The sequence below is a fragment of the Gopherus evgoodei genome, chromosome 11 (assembly GCF_007399415.2).
Source record: "Gopherus evgoodei ecotype Sinaloan lineage chromosome 11, rGopEvg1_v1.p, whole genome shotgun sequence".
Taxonomy (NCBI): domain Eukaryota; kingdom Metazoa; phylum Chordata; order Testudines; family Testudinidae; genus Gopherus; species Gopherus evgoodei.
Window position 1 is genome coordinate 74,552,360 of NC_044332.1, and position 22,784 is coordinate 74,575,143.

Consider the following 22,784-nt stretch of genomic DNA (forward strand, 5'->3'; position numbering starts at 1 on the left):
TTGATTCCCATGGGACCTTACCTATCAGCTCTCTGAGCTTACCAAAATCCGCCTTCCTGAAATCCATTGTCTCTATTTTGCTGTACTCCCTTCTACCCTTCCTTAGAATTGTAAACTCTATGATTTCATGATCACTTTCACCCAAGCTTCCTTCTACTTTCAAATTCTCAACGATTTCCTCCCTATTTGTTAAAATCAAGTTTAGAACAGCTTCCCCCCTAGTAGCTTTTTCAACCTTCTGAAATAAAAAGTTGTCTGCAATGCAGTCCAGGAACTTATTGGATAGTCTGTGCATCGCGGTGTTATTTTCCCAACATATATCTGGATAGTTGAAGTCCCCCATCACCACCAAATCTTGGGTTTGGATGGTTTTGTTAGTTTTATCTTTATGGTAAAGTTCCATGGTGCCCACAATCTATGTCCCAGAACTTGACGCTGTGTTTTAGATATGCTGGGCCCAGGCTGTTGAGTGCCTTGATGATAAAGTCCAAATCCTTGTTGACTCTATGTTGTATGGGAAGCCCATGCAGAGAGCATAGGATGAGTTTGTTGTGCTTGTGGTTGCCCATGTTGCTGAGGAGATGCACTGCAGGAGTCTGTACTTGGAGTTTTCCATGGGCTGAAGTCTTCATGGCCAGGCATACCCCACTGCTGTAGTCCAGCCAAGAGATGACAAAAGTATAAAACACTGAGGTCTGTTCATCATCTGCTGACATGGAGGGGACTCTCCTAGCCAATTGAAGATGATAGAAAGCTGTACTCCTTGACACTGCCATGGCTTGCAGAGGATGCTATGATACAAGTAGCATCTTACTTCACTACCTGTGCCAGTTCAGCTGCCCTGTCTGGCATGTTGAGGGGTAGGATCTCAAGACCAATTACACGGTGAAAAAATAAAGAACACATTAGAAAGCTGGAAAAGTCATTCACTGGGTAAAAAAAAAAAAGTTCAGAGTTGATTAAGATGCTCCCTAAAGATGACAGATTATTGTCATCCTGACCTTTAAAACTGGCCAGGCTGTATCAATGGAAAGTTTCTGTAGTAGCGGATTCTATGAATTTTATCACTTATAGTCTCTTGGTTTCCCCCTGCCCCCCATACATGCTGGCTTACAGCCAGTTCATTTCATGGAGTTGCTTCTACATATGTTCTGCTACCGCTGCATTTTTCTAAACTGCCCAATCTCACACTGTTCCTGCATCCCTTTGGATGACAAATAATACCCCTGCTGCTTAGACCAAGGGAGCTCTAATTACACTCTGAGCATAGGACAGCGGAGCCAACACTGTGCTCTAGTTTGTGTGTTGAAATTGACTGCACTTGTTTATTGGAGCCTAGTTCCCTCTTTCATTACTTACAACATTAACTACTGACCTTAATTGTAACGTTCATGGAGGCAGAATGGCTCAGCAGTTGACATCAGTATTTTATCAGCAATTATTTATAGTTGCCTTTTAATATATTTAAACCCTTTAGACTATAAAGAAATTCAATTAGCAATATTAATGCTTCTGGTGACTAGTAAAATGTGGTTTATTAGATATGTGAAGGGAAGCTCATTCCTCGCTAGGTGACTCATTCTCCAGCAGAATGTTTACCTCCAGATGGGTGTTGTGCCTACTGTGTCCAAACAATTTGGTCTGTTCTAGCAGATTAGTATGTTCTAGCAGTGCAGAGCAACCATAAATCCCATTTAAATGGTCCCTGGAAATTCTGCCTGCATGAGGAGAGTGGCAGGGAAGAGGGGGAGTGGCCAAAGAGTCCCTGTGCATTGCTGATCCCCTGCTGCCATAATGGTCCCCAGGGTCCACTGTCAGCTAGTGAAGGTTAAAGCAACCTTGAGGCTGCTCAGTTGTGCTAGTGACTAGCTAGCAGCTGGTGGCCCCGGGATGAAGTAAAGGCAGCTTAACGACACCTTTGCACACAGCCCTGTCTCTGCACAGAACACAGTGTGGCTTCAGTGGTGAGCCAAACCCCGTATTATATTGAGGAAATTTCAGACAGCATTGTCATTGTCGTCTTCACTTATATTCCTGGTTCTTCTGAATCTAATAAATTTGGAGAGCTTCCGTCAGTGTCCCAGAAATGTATCTGCTGTAGCTTTCCAATATGGACACCTTATTGGCTAGATTGTGAGCAGCCCTGTACAGGGACCCAACCAGCAAGAGGACCCAACCAGCAAAACCTCTGTGTCTTTCCAACCCTATCCACTTTTTGCTGTTGTGCAAGAGTTAGTCATAATTTCCAGGCTTTAGTTCCAGGTTCACCTAGATTGCTCCAAGATAGCAAGGACTCCTGCACTAGCCTTTCCAGATGGCACAGGTAAGGCAGGAAGAGGCCAGAGCTTGGTATGGGAGAGCACACAACTCACCTACCCCTTCAGCGTTATAGCAGCCGTTAGCCTAGCCTGTGCACCTCTGTCTCCCTGCAATCCCAGATGCATTGTGCATGCCGGATCTGTACAGCCTTCCAAAGCTCTTGCTGGAGCTATGTGCCATGATGGTAGTCGGTTGGCAGTCATAACCTTGCCTTATGGAATGATCCTAATTTGTTATGAGCTAATCAGCCTCCAGGACAGTAGTGATCAAAACCAGACTAAGTAGGGGGAGTGAATTCCAGAGTTTAGGGCATTCTCTGTGAGGTCCCCTGAAATTTGAATTCACTGTCCCACCCTTGTTGCGAAATGGTTCAAATTTGTTCACCTTCTATGCGTGCTGCAAAGCTCATTTATTTCCCCTGGCTTTTGGGTTGAGAAGTATTAGCTGAGCACTGAGATGAGTGCCTGGAGGACTGGGATATGGGCCTGGAGTGACCCTCAATTCCCTTCTTTGTTTCAGAGAGGCCATTGATTTTTGTCTGCAATGCTAGATTTGTGGTTGTAGCAAAGGCATTTGTAGTCCCAGATTGGCACATTTAAATGTTTTGAATAAATCCAAATACGTAATTAAAATGGATTTTTAGATCTAATTATATTTTGTGAAGTTTTATGAAGCAAAATAACAGATTTCCCTCAAACCGAAAGCTGATCTCTTTCACCAATTAATCTATTTGGTGACATTCCATTGCTACATCTTGTTTCCCAAAGGGTCCTGCAGAACATGTTTATTTCACTGGGAGATTTCTGCTTAAAATATATTAGCCCACTCTGACCCTGGTGAAATCTGTCATCTGCATCACTTTCACACCAGGTTCAAATGTATTTTGTATATGCAGTTTGCAGTGTTGTTGTAGCTATGTCGGTCACCATCTTGTCTCATTTATATATGTAATTTATGTAGTGCCATTAATATGTGTATTTATTCTTATTATACCGGTTCAGCAATACAGTACATTTATACAGGATATCTTTGCCCCATTTGAAATCTAATCCTTGCCATGAGAGTTGCTGGTTATTATAATCCATTTATAGAAATTAAAGTGTGGTTTTATTCTGAAGATAGACTCTGTAAAAATGACATTGTCTCAATGATTTCCTGGGCATATTTGCTCAGTAAATAGATGTTGTTTTCCAACTGCCAGCCCAGCAAAATCAACCTGGGAACTGAAAGTCAAGGTATGTTCTTGCTGGCTCATAAACCAACATTAATAATAGACTGTGCATGCCACATTCCACCCTCAGTTACCCCTGTGCAAAAGACATTGTCTTTGAGAATGCACTAGAATAGAGTTAATAGTCTTCCTGCAATGCCCAAGCCAGAAGAAACTCCAGTTCCCTCTTCCAGTGCTGTGTTGGCTCTGCAGGGGTAGCAGAAAGAAAAGAGAGTAAAAACATACTTTTTTTCATTAACTATCAGAAGATAGGATTGCAAATACACACAAGGAGCAGATCTATTAGGTAAAAATGGAACTATTTTACTCAATTGCTTCTCAGAGTAAGAGCAGAAAGAAGGCCTATTGTTAGACCATGTCATCTCTCCCAAAGAGCTAGTGTAGAACTGGTTCTCACTGTACATTCTCCAGTGCCTTGCCCAGTTCAGTATTAAATGTTCCAAACAATGGAGCAGCTAGACCACCTCAAGCTGTGGTCTCAGAAACCAAAGCAGAACAGTGGGAGACCATCAAGGAATGCCCCCAGGTGCTATCTCTGCTAGAGGAGTGCTAATCACTAGTATACATTTCTTTCATTTCAGAATTAAAATCTAGTAAAGCTGCCATTTGCTTTCAAAATCCTATTGTTCAAAGGTTTAAGCTGGATCGTTAGTTGGATAGAAGAGCTCCAGAGAAAGCCCTGGTGCTGCAGGAAGTGTTGATGTTTAAGAAAGTGTCACTTTTCCCTCCAAAACAATGCATTAGAATTACTATGAGGTATAAACAAGAAGATTCTAATCACTTGTGGTCATCCACAATCCCATGGCAAGAATAGGAATGTGACTATTCTTGTCCTACTCAAATTATATCTTCAGTAGCTGTTGTGTATATATTATTTGAGCAATGCAGAACATATATTAGTCAGGCCTTGTACAGAACAAAATAGGCAGCTAAAGGAGGGTAATGTAATTAGTACAAATCACTCTGGTTTTATGGAAGATAGAGCCTGTTAAACTAACTAGTTATATTTTGGATGAGATTACAAATTGGGTTGATAAAGGCAATAATGTTGGCATAATACACTTAGACTTCTTTAAGGCAATTGACTTGGTAACATACCATATTTTGATTTAAAAAACTAGAACAATATAAAATTAATATGGCACATATTGGATTAATAAAAAACTGTCTAACTGATAGGTCTCAAAATGTAACTGTAAACAGGGAATCTTCATCAAGTAAGTCTGTTTCCGGGTGGGTCTTCCATGGATCAATTCTCAGGCTTACGCTATTTAACAACTTTATCAAGATCTGGAAGAACACAAAAAATCATCACTGATAAAATTTGCAGATGGTGTAAAAATTGGGAGGAATGGTAAATAATGAAGAGGATAGGTCACCGATACAGAGTGACCTAGATCACTTGGTAAACTGAGTGTAAGCAAACAATATGTGTTTTAATGTAACTTAATATAAATGTATACATCCGGGAACAAAGAATGTTGGCCACACTTATAGAATGGAGGACTCTATCCTAGGAAGTACTGACTCTGAAAAGAGATTTGGGGATTGTGATCAATAATCAGCTGAACAAGAGTCCCAGTATAACACAATGGCCAAAAGAGCCAACAAGATCCTGGAACACACAAACAGGGAATCTCGAGTAGGAGCAGAGAGGTTATTTTAGCCCTGTATTTGGCACCGGTGTGACTGCTGCTATAACACTGTGTCCAGTTCTGATGCCTACAATTCAAGAAGGATGTTGGTAAATTGGAGAGAGTTCAGAGGAGAGCTCCAGGAATGATAAAAGGATTAGAAAAGATCTATTTAAATTTAACAAGGGGAAGGCTAAGGCGTAACCGGATCACAGTCTGAAAGTACCTACCTGTGGAACAAATATTTGATAATGGGTTCTTCCGTCTAACAGAGAATGTTATAACCTGATCCAGTGTTCAGACTGGAAATAAGGCATAATTTTTTTTATCAGCTAGAGTAATTAACATTGGAACAATTTAAATCAAGATTGGATGTTTTTCTAAAAAATATGCTCAAAGAATTATTTTGAGGAAGTTTCATGGCCCACATCATACCAGAGGTAGATTTCATTGGTCCCTTCTGGCCTTAGAATCTCTGAATCTCTGAAACCTTGCGTCAAGGTTTCACACCTCCCACCATCTGCAACACAAAAGGCAGGAGTTCTGTAAATAGCCTCCTTCACTCTGTAGCCACGGTTCATCCCCAAAACAGATCCATCCTATGCACTTGGTGAGGAAGGGAACCTGTGGAAAAATCTAATGTGATCTTTTAATTAAAGACCATATTGTGACATATGCATACAAGGGGAATTTAGAAGTTAGTAAATTCCAGAATTAAGATTACTGTGCAATTTTGGAATCATACAATACCAGGGTTGGAATGTCAGGAGGTCATCTAGTCCAGCCCCCTGCTCAAAGCAGGACCAATCCCCAACTAAATCATCCCAGCCAGGGCTTTGTCAAACTTGACAAAGTGCACGATTTTGCAACCTTAGTGTTCTGTGTGTGTGTGTGAGAGAGAGAGAGAGAGAGAGAGAGAGAGAGAGATTCCTTGTTAAATATCAGACTGAAAACACAGAAATTCTATCCATGTTATATCATATTGACACATGCATAGTGGGTCATCAGCAGGGCTGGAACCCATTGTTCCATCGCACAGACCTCTGTCGTTTGAACTACTCGAATAACTGATGGCAACACTAAGCTGAGACAAATAAAGAGACAATGGAACATAATTGTCCAATTGCTGTGAAGGAGCACAATGACAGATTTTAAAACAAGTGAGTGACCAAAAGACAATCACTACTAGTATGTTGGGGGGAAAATGAAAGAAACAAGCATTAAAGCATGTTTCATGTGAAAACAGCATAGGATAAAGGAAAACCAGCTGGATGGATTAGCTGCTTGTTTATTAGAATTAAATTTGTTTTCTGTTACATTTTCCCAATTTTTGCTGTAATTTTTACTAAAATTGTTTTATTTTTTCTTCATTTACCAAACATCTGTAGTTTGCTTCCTAAAGTGGGGTTTTTGATAAATGAGAAATTTCAACAACTTTATCTATAATCAAAAAAAAAAAAGTTAGGTAGAGAACTATCATGGAAAATTTAGCAAAAAAAATGGAAAATTGGTCCACACCAAACTTTGTGAAACTGAACAAACTTTGAAATTTCAAAACTATTTGCAAAGTTAGTTTGTGCTTTTTGAGCAGCTCTGTAACACTGTTTTAACTAAGAACAGAATGTGACCTCTGGACTCTAGGGCAATTCTACCACATATATTTAAAAATCATAAGCAAGGAAAATCCTAAAGATATGTGGCCTCCTCACAGATCAAGCACCACCTGAGTTGATCTCTAGCCAGGTCCTTAAGACAGTCTGGTTGGACATTCATTCTATGCCCATCATTGGCAATCTTGTTAGGTCACTGAAACTTTTGCAATCATGTGATTACCAACCATACAGCAGCATTCCTTGGCAAACACACTTTGTAAATTTGTGTCTCTTCCATCCTAATAATCTATAAGTAGCAGGAAAGCAGCCAAAAGCAAACCAGCGCTGATGGAGACAGTTGCTTAGTTCAGCTACAAATATTATCCTCATTGCTGATCTTGTTCTTCCACTTAATATGTATCAGCTGACAATCAAAAATGACAATCAAAAACATCAATCTGCCAGTTTCAACCTTCTTTGGCACCCAGGTTTCCCTGAGCTACAACAGAGTTGGGATTGCCATGGTTGTATATTTTAAATATCAACTGTCTTAGTGTCAATATCTGTCTGTTTCAGTCTTCCCGTTCTATGTAACATTTGGGGTATCAAGGTAGGTATGGAAATTGTGTGTTAAAATGGTTAGTACAAACATATATTTTAGATGGTTCTCTCTGTATTCTAGCTCAGAATGACCTTTGATTGCTTTCTCCAATTCTGAGATCATTTTTTTTTCAATTTGCAGTGTCTCTTTTCATATGTGGATCTTTCTATTTAAATAAGGGAAAATAGCAAATTTAAGATATTCTGCCTGTTTGGGGTCATTGTGTTGTATGAAAAAATAAAACCATTATATTGAATTCAGTTAGTTGCCTCTTTACTATGGTTTGATTCTTTGTAAGAAAACGATGAACATGAAAATGCTTGAACAAAATTATTTCAGTGTAACATGGTCCCAGTATTTCAACAGACAGCTAACAATCCATTAACTTTCCATGTCTGTGGAAAAGACCTTTAATTGACTTGTTCCTATTGACTCAGAAATCCTAGAAGTCTGCCTGTATTAGTGGTGTACGATCATTGAAGTCAGAAAATAGGTTTGAACAGCATAGAAGCTTAATGTAGGATCCAATTTATCTCATTACATTTCCATTATTAGCCTCTGCTTTAATAGCAACAAAAGGCTCCATGGGAAATGATGCAAACAGATCTTGACAAATACTCTAACTATAATATTGTTATAGGTATATGGCTCCAGTTTAACTCGAGAAATGCAACCCTAATCGCTAATGGTAAGGTTCTGCTCTCAGCTCCAATGCTCCACAGAGTCACCCTGGGTTTATTTCCATGTAATAATTTCATCCTAAAGCCTTGTGAAACACCACTGTTTGGAAACTAGCCCTCTGAATGACTGCATGAAGTAAGTGTATTTACAAGAGAAATGTTTGTATCATTTAAAATCACAGAAAGGCCTAAAAACTCTATGGGCCAGAAAAAGAAAATTCCACTAGTACAACTCATGAAAGGCACTTGAGTGAGCAAACATCAGTTTGTGCGCCCGTTTGCACATTTGGTTTCTGTGCACTCACAAATTGGACAGGAAAATGTTGGAACTCTGACACTGAAAAAGCCTGAACATTCACCCCAAACCCCATAAAAATTGATTTTAAAAATATCTCACATGCACATCTGGCTACATACTGGTCCTTAGGCCAAGTATTGAGTAAACTGAGGAGAGCGGAGAACTACATGGGTTTTAAGAGGACAAAAAACTTTCCCATAAACTGTCTGTAGGGCATGGGATATTACATTCCATAAATGCCCCCTACATGTGGATTTTGGGTAACAGTTAATTCACCTTCTTTCTATGCCTTTAACCTCCTACCATTTATGTTTAGAGAGAATTACCATGAAGCACTCCTCCATTGCTGGAGTGCCCCTACTGGCCTCTTGGGATATGTCTACACTGCAATTAAAAATCCCTAACTGGCCTTACCAGCTGATTCAGGCAGAGGCAGCTCCAGGCAACAGCAAAGGACACAGGTGCTTGGGGCGGCCAATGGAAAGGGGTGGCACGTCCTGGTTTTCGGCGGTAATTTGGCGGTTGGTCCCTCAGTCCCTCTCTTCCTCTGAGCAAAGGACCCGCTGCCAAAGAATGAAGCGGTGCGATTGAGCTCCCGCCGAAGTGCCACCAATCAGCTTTTTGTTTTTTCTTTGCCTCTTGGGGTGGCAAAAAAGCTGGAGCTACCCCTGGACTCAGACTTGCAAGGCTCAGGGGGAGGGTCCCAGCCTGAGCATGGACATCTACACCAAAGTGAAACAGCTCCTTAACCCAAGTCAGCTGGCACAGGCCAGCCATGGATGTCTAATTGCAGTGTAAACATACGTATGGTGGCCTGTACCCTCCAGACTGACATACAATGGGATCTTTTCTATATAGGCTTGCGGTAAAATAGATTTGATATGAAGAATGCAGTAGACAACCTTTGAGTGATCTTCTTAAACAGCACAGGCTAGGTGCTACCAGCTGTGGTGCACCTGCTGCAGGCTGGGTGTGCAGTGTGAGTGAATCATGTTCAGTGCCTGGCAGGAAGAAACAGGCCTGAGCCCCACATCACTGAATTCCACTACTCTGTAAGATTTTGTCTTACATTTGTGCATAGGGTGGGTGTGTCTGAACCCATAACAAGCGAGCATTTGGCTTATTATAAAACAGCCTCTAAAATCAATTCCTTTATTCAGTGCCACCTTTTGTTTGTTGAGGCTCCTGCACAGTAAAAACACACAATATTATTGTTACTGCCAGTGCTTTGCTGGGAATGTAATAACTTTGTCTTCTAGAGGATTTGTTTAACCACACAAAAAGGAGGCTTACGCAGCTTGTGAACAAATATCTTGGAGGAAATTAAATCTCCAACTCTTCTATCTGTGTTTTGGGTTGTTGTATTTAACATATATTACCTCTCTCCAGTTGCTCTGTTTCCCGTTCAGAGCACTAGCATTGCCTATAACAAAAACCCTAATGGTCCATTATGAGTTAATTTTTCGTCTGTTATGACTAGAGGGAAAATGTATTGAATGGAATGCATTTATTTGTACGATAAGCTTTTGTCCTCTATTTTGGACAAAATAAATAAGTGAAGCATTGAATGACAATACCTTACAATGAGTGTTCGTTTATTCAGGGAAATTTAAAATGGCTTTCCAGCTCAATAAGGTCCTCACTGGCTTGCGGGACCAAAATCATCCCTGGGATAACTCCGTTGACCCAAAGGTTTTAGTTATTTTGGAGAAGGCTTTGTTATACAATGAATAGTGAAGAAGTGAAGACTATGTAACAAATGACAATCTATAGCTATTGACATTCAAGAATGAAGCTTGACTGCTGCTGGCCAAATTCTAATCTCAGTTGCACTATTTAATCCAGATCTACACCACTGTAACTACATAAACTCTGAATAAGGGTGCTGTGGAATTGCATGAAACTGATGTAACTAAGATCAGAGAGACATGTCATCGTTATTATTACTAATTATTTGTATTCCTGGAGTGTCTAGGACCCCGATTCAGTAAAACACTTAAATGGAGTTTAAACTCGTGTTTAAGTACTTTGCTGAGATGATTACTCACATGTTTAAAATTAAGCACAAGCTAAAGTGTTCTGCTGAATCAAGGCCTAGAATTGAATAGGTCTAATTTTCCCTGGTATTGCAATTGATTTCCGTAGGACTACTCAGGAAGTAAGATGCTGCTGATCTTGAGAAAGGGTGGCAGAATTGGACATTATAAAGAGAAACTTAGAAAAGATATATTATATCCTATAGTCCATTCCCCTGCCAATGCAAGACTATTCCATACAGTAAGCACTTTATTTAGTCTAGTTTTAAATTACTCGAGCTGTGGTGCTGCTAACACTTTGAGAGTCTAGATCATAATTTTGTTGATTGGTTGGTTGGTTTAGTTCAATAAAATACGTATAGTAGAACATGAAGAAAACATAATAAGTATTTAGTCTTACTACCCATGGATGGCTCTTTCTCAGTACGTTATGCTTCAGTTTAACGACCCTGGCAAGCAAGCAATAAAGCCCAGATTGATTTTGATTAATGCACACTATTATTTGCTGTTTGCTCTGAGGTTTTAGTTTATTTAAATATATTTTTTTTCCAGACTGAGCAATTTTTTTAAATTAGATGAAGTATTTCTATATAATGTCTGTTTCAGTTGCCAGTCAAATTATCCTTTTACTCAGCAAGCATTCTTATTACAAGGTTTATCAAGTAATTGCCCAGTAGAGTGATTGTGGACCTGTTTCACCTATCATAATGATGCACTTTTGTAACATAGTTTAGTTATTCTCTAGATTCTTGCTGAAAAGCAACAACAAAAATCCAAGATACAAAATGAAGCATATTGATGATAATATATGGTAAGACCTAAATTGTGTAAACACATTTTAGTAGGATGCATCCATAAACGATCTTGCACTTTCTTTTCTATAATGAGCACCGGTGGGCGTTGGTCAAAGTCCACGGTCCTAATTGCTGGTGTCATGAGAACAGTGTTGTTTTGTTAGTTTTATATTTTTTCCAAGTATTTACATTACTATTCTAAGGTTAAAGAGAAAAGAAGTAGGAGTTCAACTGTGCTGAGTTCATCTTAAACTCAACTTAACTAGGCCCTAACGCTCATTATTAACCTTGATCGTATTTCACATTCTTGAGTTTCCTGCCTTGCATAATTAGGAACAATCCTTGCTAATATTTTCAGTGAAAGAGATGAATAGACTGATACTGTTCCATGTTATTATTGCAGCTTTTGTTTATTTTTCCCGAGCTTCTAAAATCAAAAGGCCTGGAGCAAAATCTAGCAAAATTGATGCATCTACCTTTTTTGTCACAGATTAAATGCCTTGGTTTAGGGATTACGAGATTGATTCATTGACTGTCCGGGAAGACAAAATTAATTTTAGGAAATTATTAATCCATTGATTTCAGGATGTCTGTAATATGGTTACTGCCTCTGTTGATTAATGCCTAATATTTGATGTACTGTATAACATATTATGCATTTAAAATGTAAATAATCTTGGTTATATTTAGAGCACACAGAGTTTAGAGCTCCCATGGGTAAAAGATAATCACACAGGGTGAAATTCACTTCAGCATAGAAGATCTTTTGCAGTGTTCCGTGGGGACTCGTATGGTGAATTTCCCCCCCAGAGCATAGCTAATAAAAAGCCTGGTCCTGCTCCCATTTCACAGTCAATGGGAATTTTGTTGTTACCTTGAATGTCAGGTTGAGTCCAATTCTTGGAGACTTGCAAACCAGGAGGCCCCTTGAGTAACAATAATGATATTATTTATGAGTCATAGATAAAAATGGTAGCCTAAAAAGAGGATTTGCCATATACTGGAGAAGATAATTCATATTGGTGGTAGTGAATACATAGTGCTTCATTGTAGTTTTAAAATCCTGTACAGGGTGGGAAAATCATTTCCTGTCTCCTCCAGTGAACAGATCAAACTCTGGTGCCATGAACTATATTACCCTATCACAGTGGTGGATCCAAAAGCAAGAGAAGCACTTGTAGGGGTTATTCGCAACTGGGACATCCCCAGCTTCTGAGATATAATTGGAAGGAGAACACAAGCTAGCTAGCTAGGTAGCCCTCTGTCTTTCTTTCCAAGCTATAAGCATGATCTTAAAATGTCCATTTCCTCTCTCTCTGCTCAGTACCCACTAGAACAGACCAAAAAGGAACACAGGAAACTAAAAGGCACTGGTGTAGCCCATATGATTATTGCTATCTTACCAGGTGCTCCACAGGATGACATAGAGTCACATCTACTTGTCTAGCAGTTGCCTCTTGTGATGTTTGCATCTAAGGGTATGTCCATGCAATAAAAGTTATGCATGGTTTAGCCTACCCAAGCTAGTTTGAACCAGTTAGTGAGGGTAATGATAACAGAGAGGACAGCGTGTGGATAGTACAAGTTTGGCATGAACCCGTAGTACACCCTTGGGTTGCTAGCTTGTGCTATGCCGTCTTCACTGCTGCTGTTTCCTACACTAGCCAGATTTAAGCTAGCTCCAGTAAGATAGTCTTTGCACAGTTTTTGCTGTGTAGACACACTCTCTTAGTGTACTGTTTATGGTGCTCAGCTTCACTTTAACACATTTACTTCCAGTGCAATGTGCTCATCACAGGTCTGTCATCTTTTCCCCTTCTCTCACCCAGATGGAATGCCATATGTTTGGTGGGTTGGCCGTGCCAATGAAAAGCATCCTTACTGGGGAGGATCTCTTCCTGGAGTTCAGCAATGTGGCTGTGGACTGGAAGAAAGTTGTCTAGATATGAGATATTTCTGCAACTGTGATGCCGATAAAGAAGAATGGTAATTATGCTAAGAATTTTGATATATCGTATGTGTGGAAAGATGCGGGTGGGATAGTAAGGAATGATGAGGAGCTGAATCTTGTGCTAATTTATACCAAGCAAAACCTGATTTGTTTCAATGCAAGTAAATGGGGAGTGAGTCAGCACAGAATTTGTTCTTATTTAAAGCACAGCTTTTCATTCAAACAAAGACAAGCCTTCTACCCGACACAGTCTTTCAGTGTGAATAACATGTTGGGCAAAATTCTGCTTTCAGTTATTACCTGGGAAACAGTATTTCAGTCTGTGGGCTAAATCATGACATTTTTACTTGGTCAAAATTTCCGTTGACTTCAGTTAGAGGATTTCCTGAATAAAGACATCAGGAGTTTAGACTCCTCAGTGCCACTGAGGGGAGAGTTTGGGCCTCAGACAATATTTTTTAGGTGAAGGTAGGAGCAGAGGAAGTATATCCTACCAGAAGGGTTTCTAAGCCAATAATTTAAATTTCTATATGTGCCTAGATATTCTATGTCTGCCTGATCCAAAGCCAAATGAAGATGGTGGAAAGACTCCCTTGCTTTCTGTGCACTTTGGATTAGGTCTTATAGGAGGGTTTATACCAATAAGTGTACATTCAAAACCCTATGAAACTTGAATCTTTGATTTACTGAATCTCTGTCCACTAAATGTTCCCTAATTCTGGAAAAACATGTGAATGTAAACTCTTCCTTTTACCCTCTGTTCATGCTAAAGACTATTAGCTGCTGACAGAGATCCAGTCTGGGTATTTTCAAATTAATTTCCTATTTGTTCTATTGAGGATTAGAAATGACATACATGCTTGTTGAAAGTACAAGGACGTTTATCTGAAACACAATAAAAAATGTACATGAAACCAAAAAAGAGGGATAATCCACAGATGTGAGTTGCTCTGCTTTATTTTTAGAAAAATATTTATCACACTTAGTAGATCATCAACAAAAGTTGGAGAGAAAATACACACCATATATCATAACATGACATTGTATTTAAAATAGTATCTAAATTTCCTCTAGGAAACCCTCATTTTGGAGAAATAAAGGGACACAATAAAACAGTGCATGGAGCTAGCAATATAAAGATACACATCCAGCTATTCAAACGTGACCAGTTGTTTCGAGTACCTCACTTTTTGTGTGCCCAACTTGCAGCACTTAAAAAGAGCCTAATTTTTCAGAAAAAGTGGCACACCCACGCTTTGAAAATCTGGACCCCTAAATGTGTCAGATTGAGCACCACAGAGTCCTTAGTCGGTTTTGAAAATCTCAGTCCTGGTAAGTTTTCAGTTAAAGATCATTAGTAAAATAAAATGAATATCCTGTCTTCTTGTTCCAAATATTAGTGTCACAAAAATGTACACTATAACGTAAGACTATAATTACTAATATAATAGAGTTAATAACAAGACTAAGCTGAGTGAAGGAGAGATGACTTGGGATAAAAAGTCACTTGTTAGGTGAACTCAACAGCTGCGAACAGAGGAGTATCAGAGAGAGTAGCTGCAGACTTTGTACTTGGAGGTAATGAGACTTAGGGAGTGGTGTGTCTAGTCTGTCTGTGGGTTGTTTAGTTGAGTGGGTTTTTTTTCCCCGTTTGTTCTCTGTGTAGAGATTACATAGCTTGGCTATGGGCCCCAGTAAGCAGGGTGCTTTGCTAAAGGTCACCCAGCTCTAGTCCTTGGGGCTTTGATTAACCCAGATGTTTGAAGTCTCTGAGTGGTCAATCGCTCCCTAGGAAGCTGAGCTGAACAGGGAAGACTTGTTAGAAAAAGTCATTTGCTAGGCAAACTCAAGAGCAGCAAACAGGGGAGCTAAGAGAGGGAGTGTAAGAGGCTTTCCTTACAGGTACAGCACTACATGTAATCTCAAGATGGCCAGCGATGGAACTTGACCTATAGCAAATGTGCCAAGTTCTCTTGGCCTAATGATGGATGGGATTCCATATTCATGATGTGCAAATTGGTGGCTGTGCTGAAGGAAAAATATCTTGGATTGGAGGGGCAAGTTAGAGAGGCTATTGAAAATTGGAGAAGCTGAGGAGTTCCTAGAGAGCCAGATTCAAAAAACACCAGTATCCCAGGGTCAGAGAAGAATGGAGCTGGCCACCAAGGAATCAGAGAGAAGGCGAGAGGAGTCCTGGCAGTTCATAATCATTAGAGGCTATGGTGATATTCTACATGTCTGGAGACAGATAAGCTGTGTCAGACTGTGGCCACCAGAGAGAAGAGGACAGGGAGGAATTCCATAATTAGTTGTTTCAAGTTGGTACCAGTTCTTCAACATGGAAACTTTGAAAGAAACCTCTCTAGATCCAGCAGGTCCAAGGAAACAGAGATGTGTACAGGACACACCCCTGTATGGCAGCTCAGCCCAATCTGTAAGAAAATCAAGCTTATCCACAAAGAGTTCTCTAACTATACAAGGAAGACAGACAATCCTTATGGGAGATTCAATACTCAGAAGAACTGAAAGAACATTCTGCAAGGAAGAAGTGGACAACAGGACAGTGTGCTGCCTTCCTGGAGCCAAGACACAAGATTTCACTCTAAGATTGGATAAGCTTATGAAGTCAATGGGCAAGACACCATTGGTTCATTTTGGCACTAATTATTCTGTCTCGTAGGATATCTCACAGATACTAAATGATGTTAGGGCACTCAGAAACATGCGGAAGAAAAAGAATATGCAAGCAATCTTCTCTGAGATCCTTCCTGCCTTACAAGTAAAGAAAGACAGAAGGCAGAATATTGTGGAAGTGAACAACTGGCTAGGTAAGTGGTGCAGGGTGGAAAGTTTTAGTATTGTGGAACATTTGTCCACCGCCTGTGGGAAGAGAGGGCAGTATAGTTTGGATTGGTCTAGTTGTACTGAAGTAGAGGCTATCTCCTCAAGGACAGGCTGGCTAAAGCAGGGGTGGCCAATCTGAGCCTGAGAAGGAGCCAGAATTTACCAATGTACATTGCCAAAGAGCCACAGTAATACATCAGCAGCCCCACATCAGCTCCCCCCCACACACACCCACATTGCTCCCAGCGCCTCCCACCCACTGGCAGCCCTGTCAATCAGTGCCTCCCTCTCCTTCCCCGCATCTCCCAATCAGCTCTTTTGTGGCGTGCAGAAAACTCTAGGAGGGAGGAGGAAGGAGGCGAGGGCACTGCAGGCTCAGGGGAAGGGCGGGTAAGGGTGGAGTAGGGGCAGGGCCTGTGGCGGAGCCAGAGGTTGAGCAGTCAGCACCCCTCAGCCTATTGGACAGTTGGCGCCTGTAGCTCCAGCCCCAGAGTCGGTGCCTATACCAGGAGCCACATATTAACTTCTGAAGAGCCGTATGTGGCTCCGGAGCCACAGGTTGGCCACCCTGGGCTAGAGGGGGTTAACTAATAACGAAAAGGGAGAATAAAAAATGGGAAGATATGAGCACTGGGTTAGCACAAAATCGAGATGTTGAGAACAAAATTATTCAAGGAACCAAAGGACATGAAGAGAAGAAATTCTTGAATTGCCTATATACCAATGCTAGGAGCATGGGTAGCAAACAAAAGGAACTGGAATTGCTCATTTATGAGCATAAATTCAATCTAGTTGGTATTAGTGGAACCTAGTGGGATGATTTGCACTATTGGAATATTAAAATCAATGGTTATCACCTATTTAGGAAGGATTGAGCGGGCAAAAGGGGAGGAGCAGTGTCATTCTATATAAAAAATGGCATTACTGTTTCCATGTCACTGATAACTCACAAGAAATGATATTGAATGTTTATGGATCAATGTCCTAACAGATAAACCATAAAATGGAGTATTAGTTGGTGTCTGCTACAGACCACCAAATCACATTATGGAATAGTGGCCGAGGAGCTCGCTGGACCATTAAGGTTGGTTTTCAATAAGTCTTGGAGCACTGGGGAAGTTCTGGGACACTGGAAGAATGTTAATGTACCAGTTCTTAAAAAGAGTAAGTGGGATCTGATGAAGTGGGTATTCACCCACGAAAGTTCATGCTCCAAAACGTCTGTTAGTCTATAAGGTGCCACAGGATTCTTTGCTGCTTTTACAGATCCAGACTAACACAGCTACCTCTCGGATACTGGGATGACTGGGGGAATTATAGGTCTGTTAGCCTGACATTGATCCCAGGCAAGATAATGTTGTGGCTGCTGTATGACTCAATTAATAAAGAGTTAAATGGAGGGTAATGCAATTAATGAAAATCAATGGGTTTATGGATAATGGACCATGTCAAATTAACTTCATATCTTTTATTGAGGAGCTTACAAATTTGGTTGATAAAGGTAATAGTGTTGATGTCATTTACTTAGATTTCTGTCACGCATTTGACTTGGTCCTGCATGCATGATATTTTGATTTAAAATCTAGAATGATATAAAATTAACATGGCACACAATAAATGGATTAAAAACTGGCTAACTGGTAGTTGTCAAAATATAATTGTCAATGGAAAATTATCATCAAGTGGGTCTTTCTCCAATAGGATTCCATAGGGATCAGTTCTTAGCCTTACCCTATTTAACATTTTTTATAAATGATCTGGAAGAAACCATAAAATCAACAAGACCACTGATAAAGTTTTCTGTGGCAAATAAAGAAGAGAACAGGTCACTGATTCAGAGCGATGTGGATCACTTGGTAAACTAGGCACAAGCAAAAAATATGTGGTTTTGATATGGCTAAATGTATACACAGAGGAAAAGGAACGTAGGCCATACTTATAGAAGGGGAGAAATCTACCCTCTGAAAAAGATTTGAGGTGGTGAAGAATCAGCTGAACACAAGCTTCCAATGTGACGCTGTGGCCAAAAGAGCTAATGTGATCCTGGTATGCAAAACAGTAGACTTTTGAGTAGGAGTAGAGAGATTATTTTACCTCTGCATTTGTCACTGGTGTCATCTCTGCTGGAATCCTGTGTCCAGTTCTGGTGCCCACAGTCCAAGAAGGATGTTGATAAATGGGAGAGGGTTCAGAGAAGAGCTCTGAGAATTAAAGGATTAGAAACCTGCTTTATAGCAATAGACTCAAAAAGCTAAAGTCTATTTAGCTTAACAAAGAGAAGGTTAAGGGGTGACTTGATTTACGGTCCATAAATATTTACATGGGGAACAAATATTTTGTAATGGGCTCTTCAGTCTATCAGGGAAATGTATGATCCACTGGCTGGAAGCTGAAGCTAGACTTGAAATGAGGTGTAAAATTTTGACAGTGTGGTAATTAATCACTGGAACAATTTACCAATGGATGTGGTGGATACTCCATCACTGACAATTTTTAAATCAAGATGTGTCTTCTAAAAGATCAGCTCTGAGAATTATTTTATGGAAGTTCTGAGGTCTGTGTGTTATACAGGAGGTCAAATTAGATGATCACAGTGGTCCTTTCTGGCCTTGGAATCTATGAATATTTCACACAATCATAATTCACACAGCTATAATACATTGAGAAGATTCCCACAGGAAACTCTAGAAAAGATATGCAAGGAGGAAAGGAAGTTTATGAAGTATTGGGAAGTATTGAGTTGAATAAGCTTCTTCTGTGTTCCTTTTCCCTATTTCTTAATTCTCAGGAACGGAGAAAAATATTGTCCATTCATAACTAGGTGAAAGAATAAAAATACTAGATTACATCAAGATTGGGAAGGGGTGAATGAAAATTTAGAGAGAAATTTCCAGGTTTGACAAGCCTCCAAAAAATCTAGATCTGTTTATTCTGAAACATGAGTGTCTGAAGATTGATGAGAACTCAGTCTTTCCAGTCAAATTGACAGAGAGTATCATGGCTCAGCAGGGAATTCCCATGTTTACAATCTGTCTGTCAGGGCTGTTCTTGGGATCAGTATATGTTAGGGACATTTTGAAAGCTGTAGCTTTACATGTTATCCATCATATTTTCCAACAAGGACTAAAGAGTTTCATGGGGAAATGAGGTTCTCCCCTTCTCTATCCAGGCTACTTTCTAATGGTCTCATAGTTATTTGCCTTGGTATTTAATTCTGCCTTGCTCAGTGTTGGTAGGAATTGAAACAAAAACTGTGGGGTTGATTATGATCTCATATCAGTTTTTCACCCCTGCAACCTGATTGGCTTCATGGCGTTATTTCTGATTTACAGTGGGGAAAATGCTATTGAATCAAGTCTGACATGAAATAATGAAATAGACATTATGTTTTGTGGGACAGCTGGTACCAACTGTCCTATTATCAGTCGCTCAATGTGCTCTAAAAATCAGTCATGCTTTTAACCCTCTCAGGCATTTCAGAGACATTTTTGTCTGTATAAATATTGATTTGTGTGTGTGTGGAATAAGTTACATGCTCATTGTGACCTCCTTACCATGTCCCATAATGAAAGAACTGCCTGATTCATTTTTTTCTTTTCATAATTTTTGTTTTCTAAGGAGGAAAATAATCTATGTAGATGTAGTGCTTGTGATTGCCACTTTTATCAGGGGTGTGATAATTAACAAGTTGTATGATAATCAAGAATGCTTTGGTAAACTGTACTGAGAGGAATAAAAAGAGTCTTCTTCCTTGAGGAGCCTGTCCCTTAAGTCCCCCAAGCAATGTTTAGGTCGGCCATCCATTACCCAGATTGTGAGCAGCAAGTGTTTCATCAAAAGGCCGTTTTGGTGAAGTTTTGAGACTGCACACTATGTAGGGTTTCCCGTGCCAACATGCTATCAGGCCGTGCCAGTGCACAGTGAGAAAGCAATGCAAATTTAGAATCTATTTGCATCACGTTACATAGTCCGGGGGTTTCTTCTCCTAGTTTCTTTGCTGCAAACAGGGTAAATTCAGAGATTTGTTCAGTTAAACTGTGTTTTGCCCACTGGAAAATTGGAACACAGCTCCTATTTTGTACAATTCTAAATTGCACATTGCCTGCTTACGGGCTAAAAGGGGACTCAAGGCCCCTGAACTTTGCAAAGAGTTTCCAAACAGGAAATTTCATGCTTATTGAAGATTGTCTTTGCAGTTCTCTGCTAGAAAACTGACCCCCTAGTACATAATGAGCATTTGAATCTTAAATCTGCTGGGATCTGAACTGTGAAGCTAGCCTGCTGTACATTATGCTGGAAGGGGAATACAGTACTAAATGCATTTAATTTGCCTTAGCATAAAATAAAATGGGTGCTTAAGAAAGGAAAAATCAGACAACCGTTCTTGTTCCTTTTAGTTAAATTAAACTCCTCACTGCAGCTCAGGAGCAGAGACCAGTCAGTGCTACTGTAGTTTCCTTTTGGGAAGCAGGCAGAGGGGTATTTTTTATTTGTTTGTTTTTCCTTTCCTAACCTCTGGTCTTCACTGCAGATTAAAGTAATGGTTTGTCAGAGCAGACAGAAAGAAACAAAATGTGAGAGAAAAGTCATAAAGGGAGGAGTGAACCTAGTGATTGGTAGAAGAAGAATATGCACTTGCAGGCATGTTGATTTTAAGTAAAATCCAACCAGACATCTAAGCCAACTGCTAATTCTGGTCTTATTAGGTCATGTCTACACTGCAAAATTAAGTCAACTTAATTTATGTTGGCATATAGCTGCTGCAGTAATTATATTGTTTGTGCATGTCTATCTTTGCTTGTGTCGGTAGTGCATGTCCTCAGCGGGAATGCTTTTATTAATTGTACTATCAGTGTGTGGCATTGTGGGATGGCTCCTAAAAGCCAGTAATAGTCAACATCAGCAACACAGTATCTACACTGACACTGTGTTGATGTGACTGTAATGACCTTGACTCCACGCCACTTGTGCAGTTTCAGTTATTAAGTTGGCATAGCCGGACAGTTACATTGGCAGGAGCAAAATTTAAGTGTAGATGCTTCCATGGTTAGGTCTGTGTAAGCTGCTTTGCATTAAACTAACTCTGTACTGTAGACAAGACCTTACTTGAAGAATGATATGCAGTTCCTTCTACAGTAGCCAGGTGGACTGGAGTACAGTTCTGAGTTTGCCATATCAGAAGGACTCTAGTATTTTAACTTCAGCAAGTCACTCTAGAGAGAGCCCCTCACACTCCTGACTTGCAGGTTCCACGGGTAGGGTTGGTAACATGATAACAGGAGTCAGAGAGTTAACTTGGCAACAAATTTACTGAATACAGAACTAATTTAATGATACTAGTGGAAGAACAGGAGAAGCGGATCTCAGAGCAAGTGGCTGATGCGTAAGCCAGTTTGATCCAGTGATACTGTTCTAACCATGTCCCCAGCTGGTCACCTGCAACACAGAGAATGCATCTGAAAAAAAAATTGGGAGGGAGAGGGGAGAGACTTGACTACAGAGTACTGGTATCTCCATGGGAAACAGATTCTTGGTAGTCAGTGACTTTTCAATCTAGGAGAAAAAATTGTAAGGCAATTCAATAATTGGAAACTGAAGTTAGACAAATTCAGGCTAGAAGGGAACAGTTTTTTATCAGGGAGGATAATTAACCACTGGAACTATTTACCTAAAGGTGTGGTGGATTCTCCATCACTTGAAGTCTTTAAATCAAAGCTAAATCTCTTTCTACAAGGTATACTCTAGATGAAACAGACATTAGGGGCTGGATACAGGAATTACTGGTGAGGTTCTGTGGCCTGTGAAGTACGTCAGACTAGAGGATCACAGTGGTCCCTTTTAGCCTTAATATCTGTGATCTATGAAAAAGCCGAATGAACAATGGGAAAGGAAATGATAATATAAACCTGGAAATGTACCAGGTAACGTAGCTAACATCTGCTGCTTATTGCCTGAGAAAGTTTGGTTGTTAAAATCTGTAAGTTGATGCAAAAGGGGAGACCATTTTTGAGGTGTAGCATTGTGTAAAATGCAAGACCATTCCTTTGCTCTCTATTGGTATAATTTATTTATGTTGTCTCCATCCTTGTAGCTCTCCAGTGGTTCCCCTTTTGCTTCAGGACCCAGTCAGATATCACCTGCCATGCTTTTAAGATCCTTTGTGGACTTTTACACTGTTCTTTATGCACCTTAGGGACAGTTCTTCCTTCTGCCTCAGTGGCAAGGGAATTCTGACCTCTCGTCTCACCTTTCTTCCCTGTTCACTCCTCCTTCCATTCAAAAACCCCTGGGCTCTGCATATGCCTGAAAGATTTTTCCATAGGCTCACCATAGCACCTGTCACCTTGAACCTGTCAACCTCTTGGGGGTCACCAGGTTGTTGTATTGCAGATGCTCTTGCTAGTTCTGGTTATCGGAACATATTCTAGTTAGCCCTTCAGAGACATGCTTACTGTCAGTTTAGCTGCAGCTGTCATGGGAAGCTCTGTATATTGCTACTCATGTCCATTTACTTCCTTAGTCTTTGTCTCTGACTAAGATCCATTCTTAAGATGTAGCTGTAGCCTCCAGGTTAAAGCCACTCATGTAAGCAAAACATTAGAGCATATATTACTGAATTTATCCTCTCAGTAGCCCTGTATGTTAGAGAAGAATTATTATCTGCATTTGACAGAGGGAGAAACTGAGCCAACGATACACAGGAAGTCTGTAGTGGTGCTGGTAACAGAACCCTGTTCTCTGTCTTTGGCCAGTGTCTTAACTATACAGCTATCCTTGCTAGCTTGCTTGCTTTGCTTTGCTTTC

General features: G+C 40.2%; 1 protein-coding gene across 2 annotated transcripts in view; it reads left to right on the plus strand.

Moving 5' to 3' along the window:
* CNTNAP5 (contactin associated protein like 5) overlaps positions 1–22,784 on the plus strand; it is a 431,022-nt gene that overhangs the window by 339,858 nt on the left and 68,380 nt on the right. For both annotated transcript variants that reach the window (XM_030580503.1, XM_030580504.1), the window contains one exon: positions 13,015–13,171. In XM_030580503.1, the coding sequence (XP_030436363.1) occupies positions 13,015–13,171 (157 nt within the window). The remainder of the gene's footprint in view (positions 1–13,014; positions 13,172–22,784) is intronic.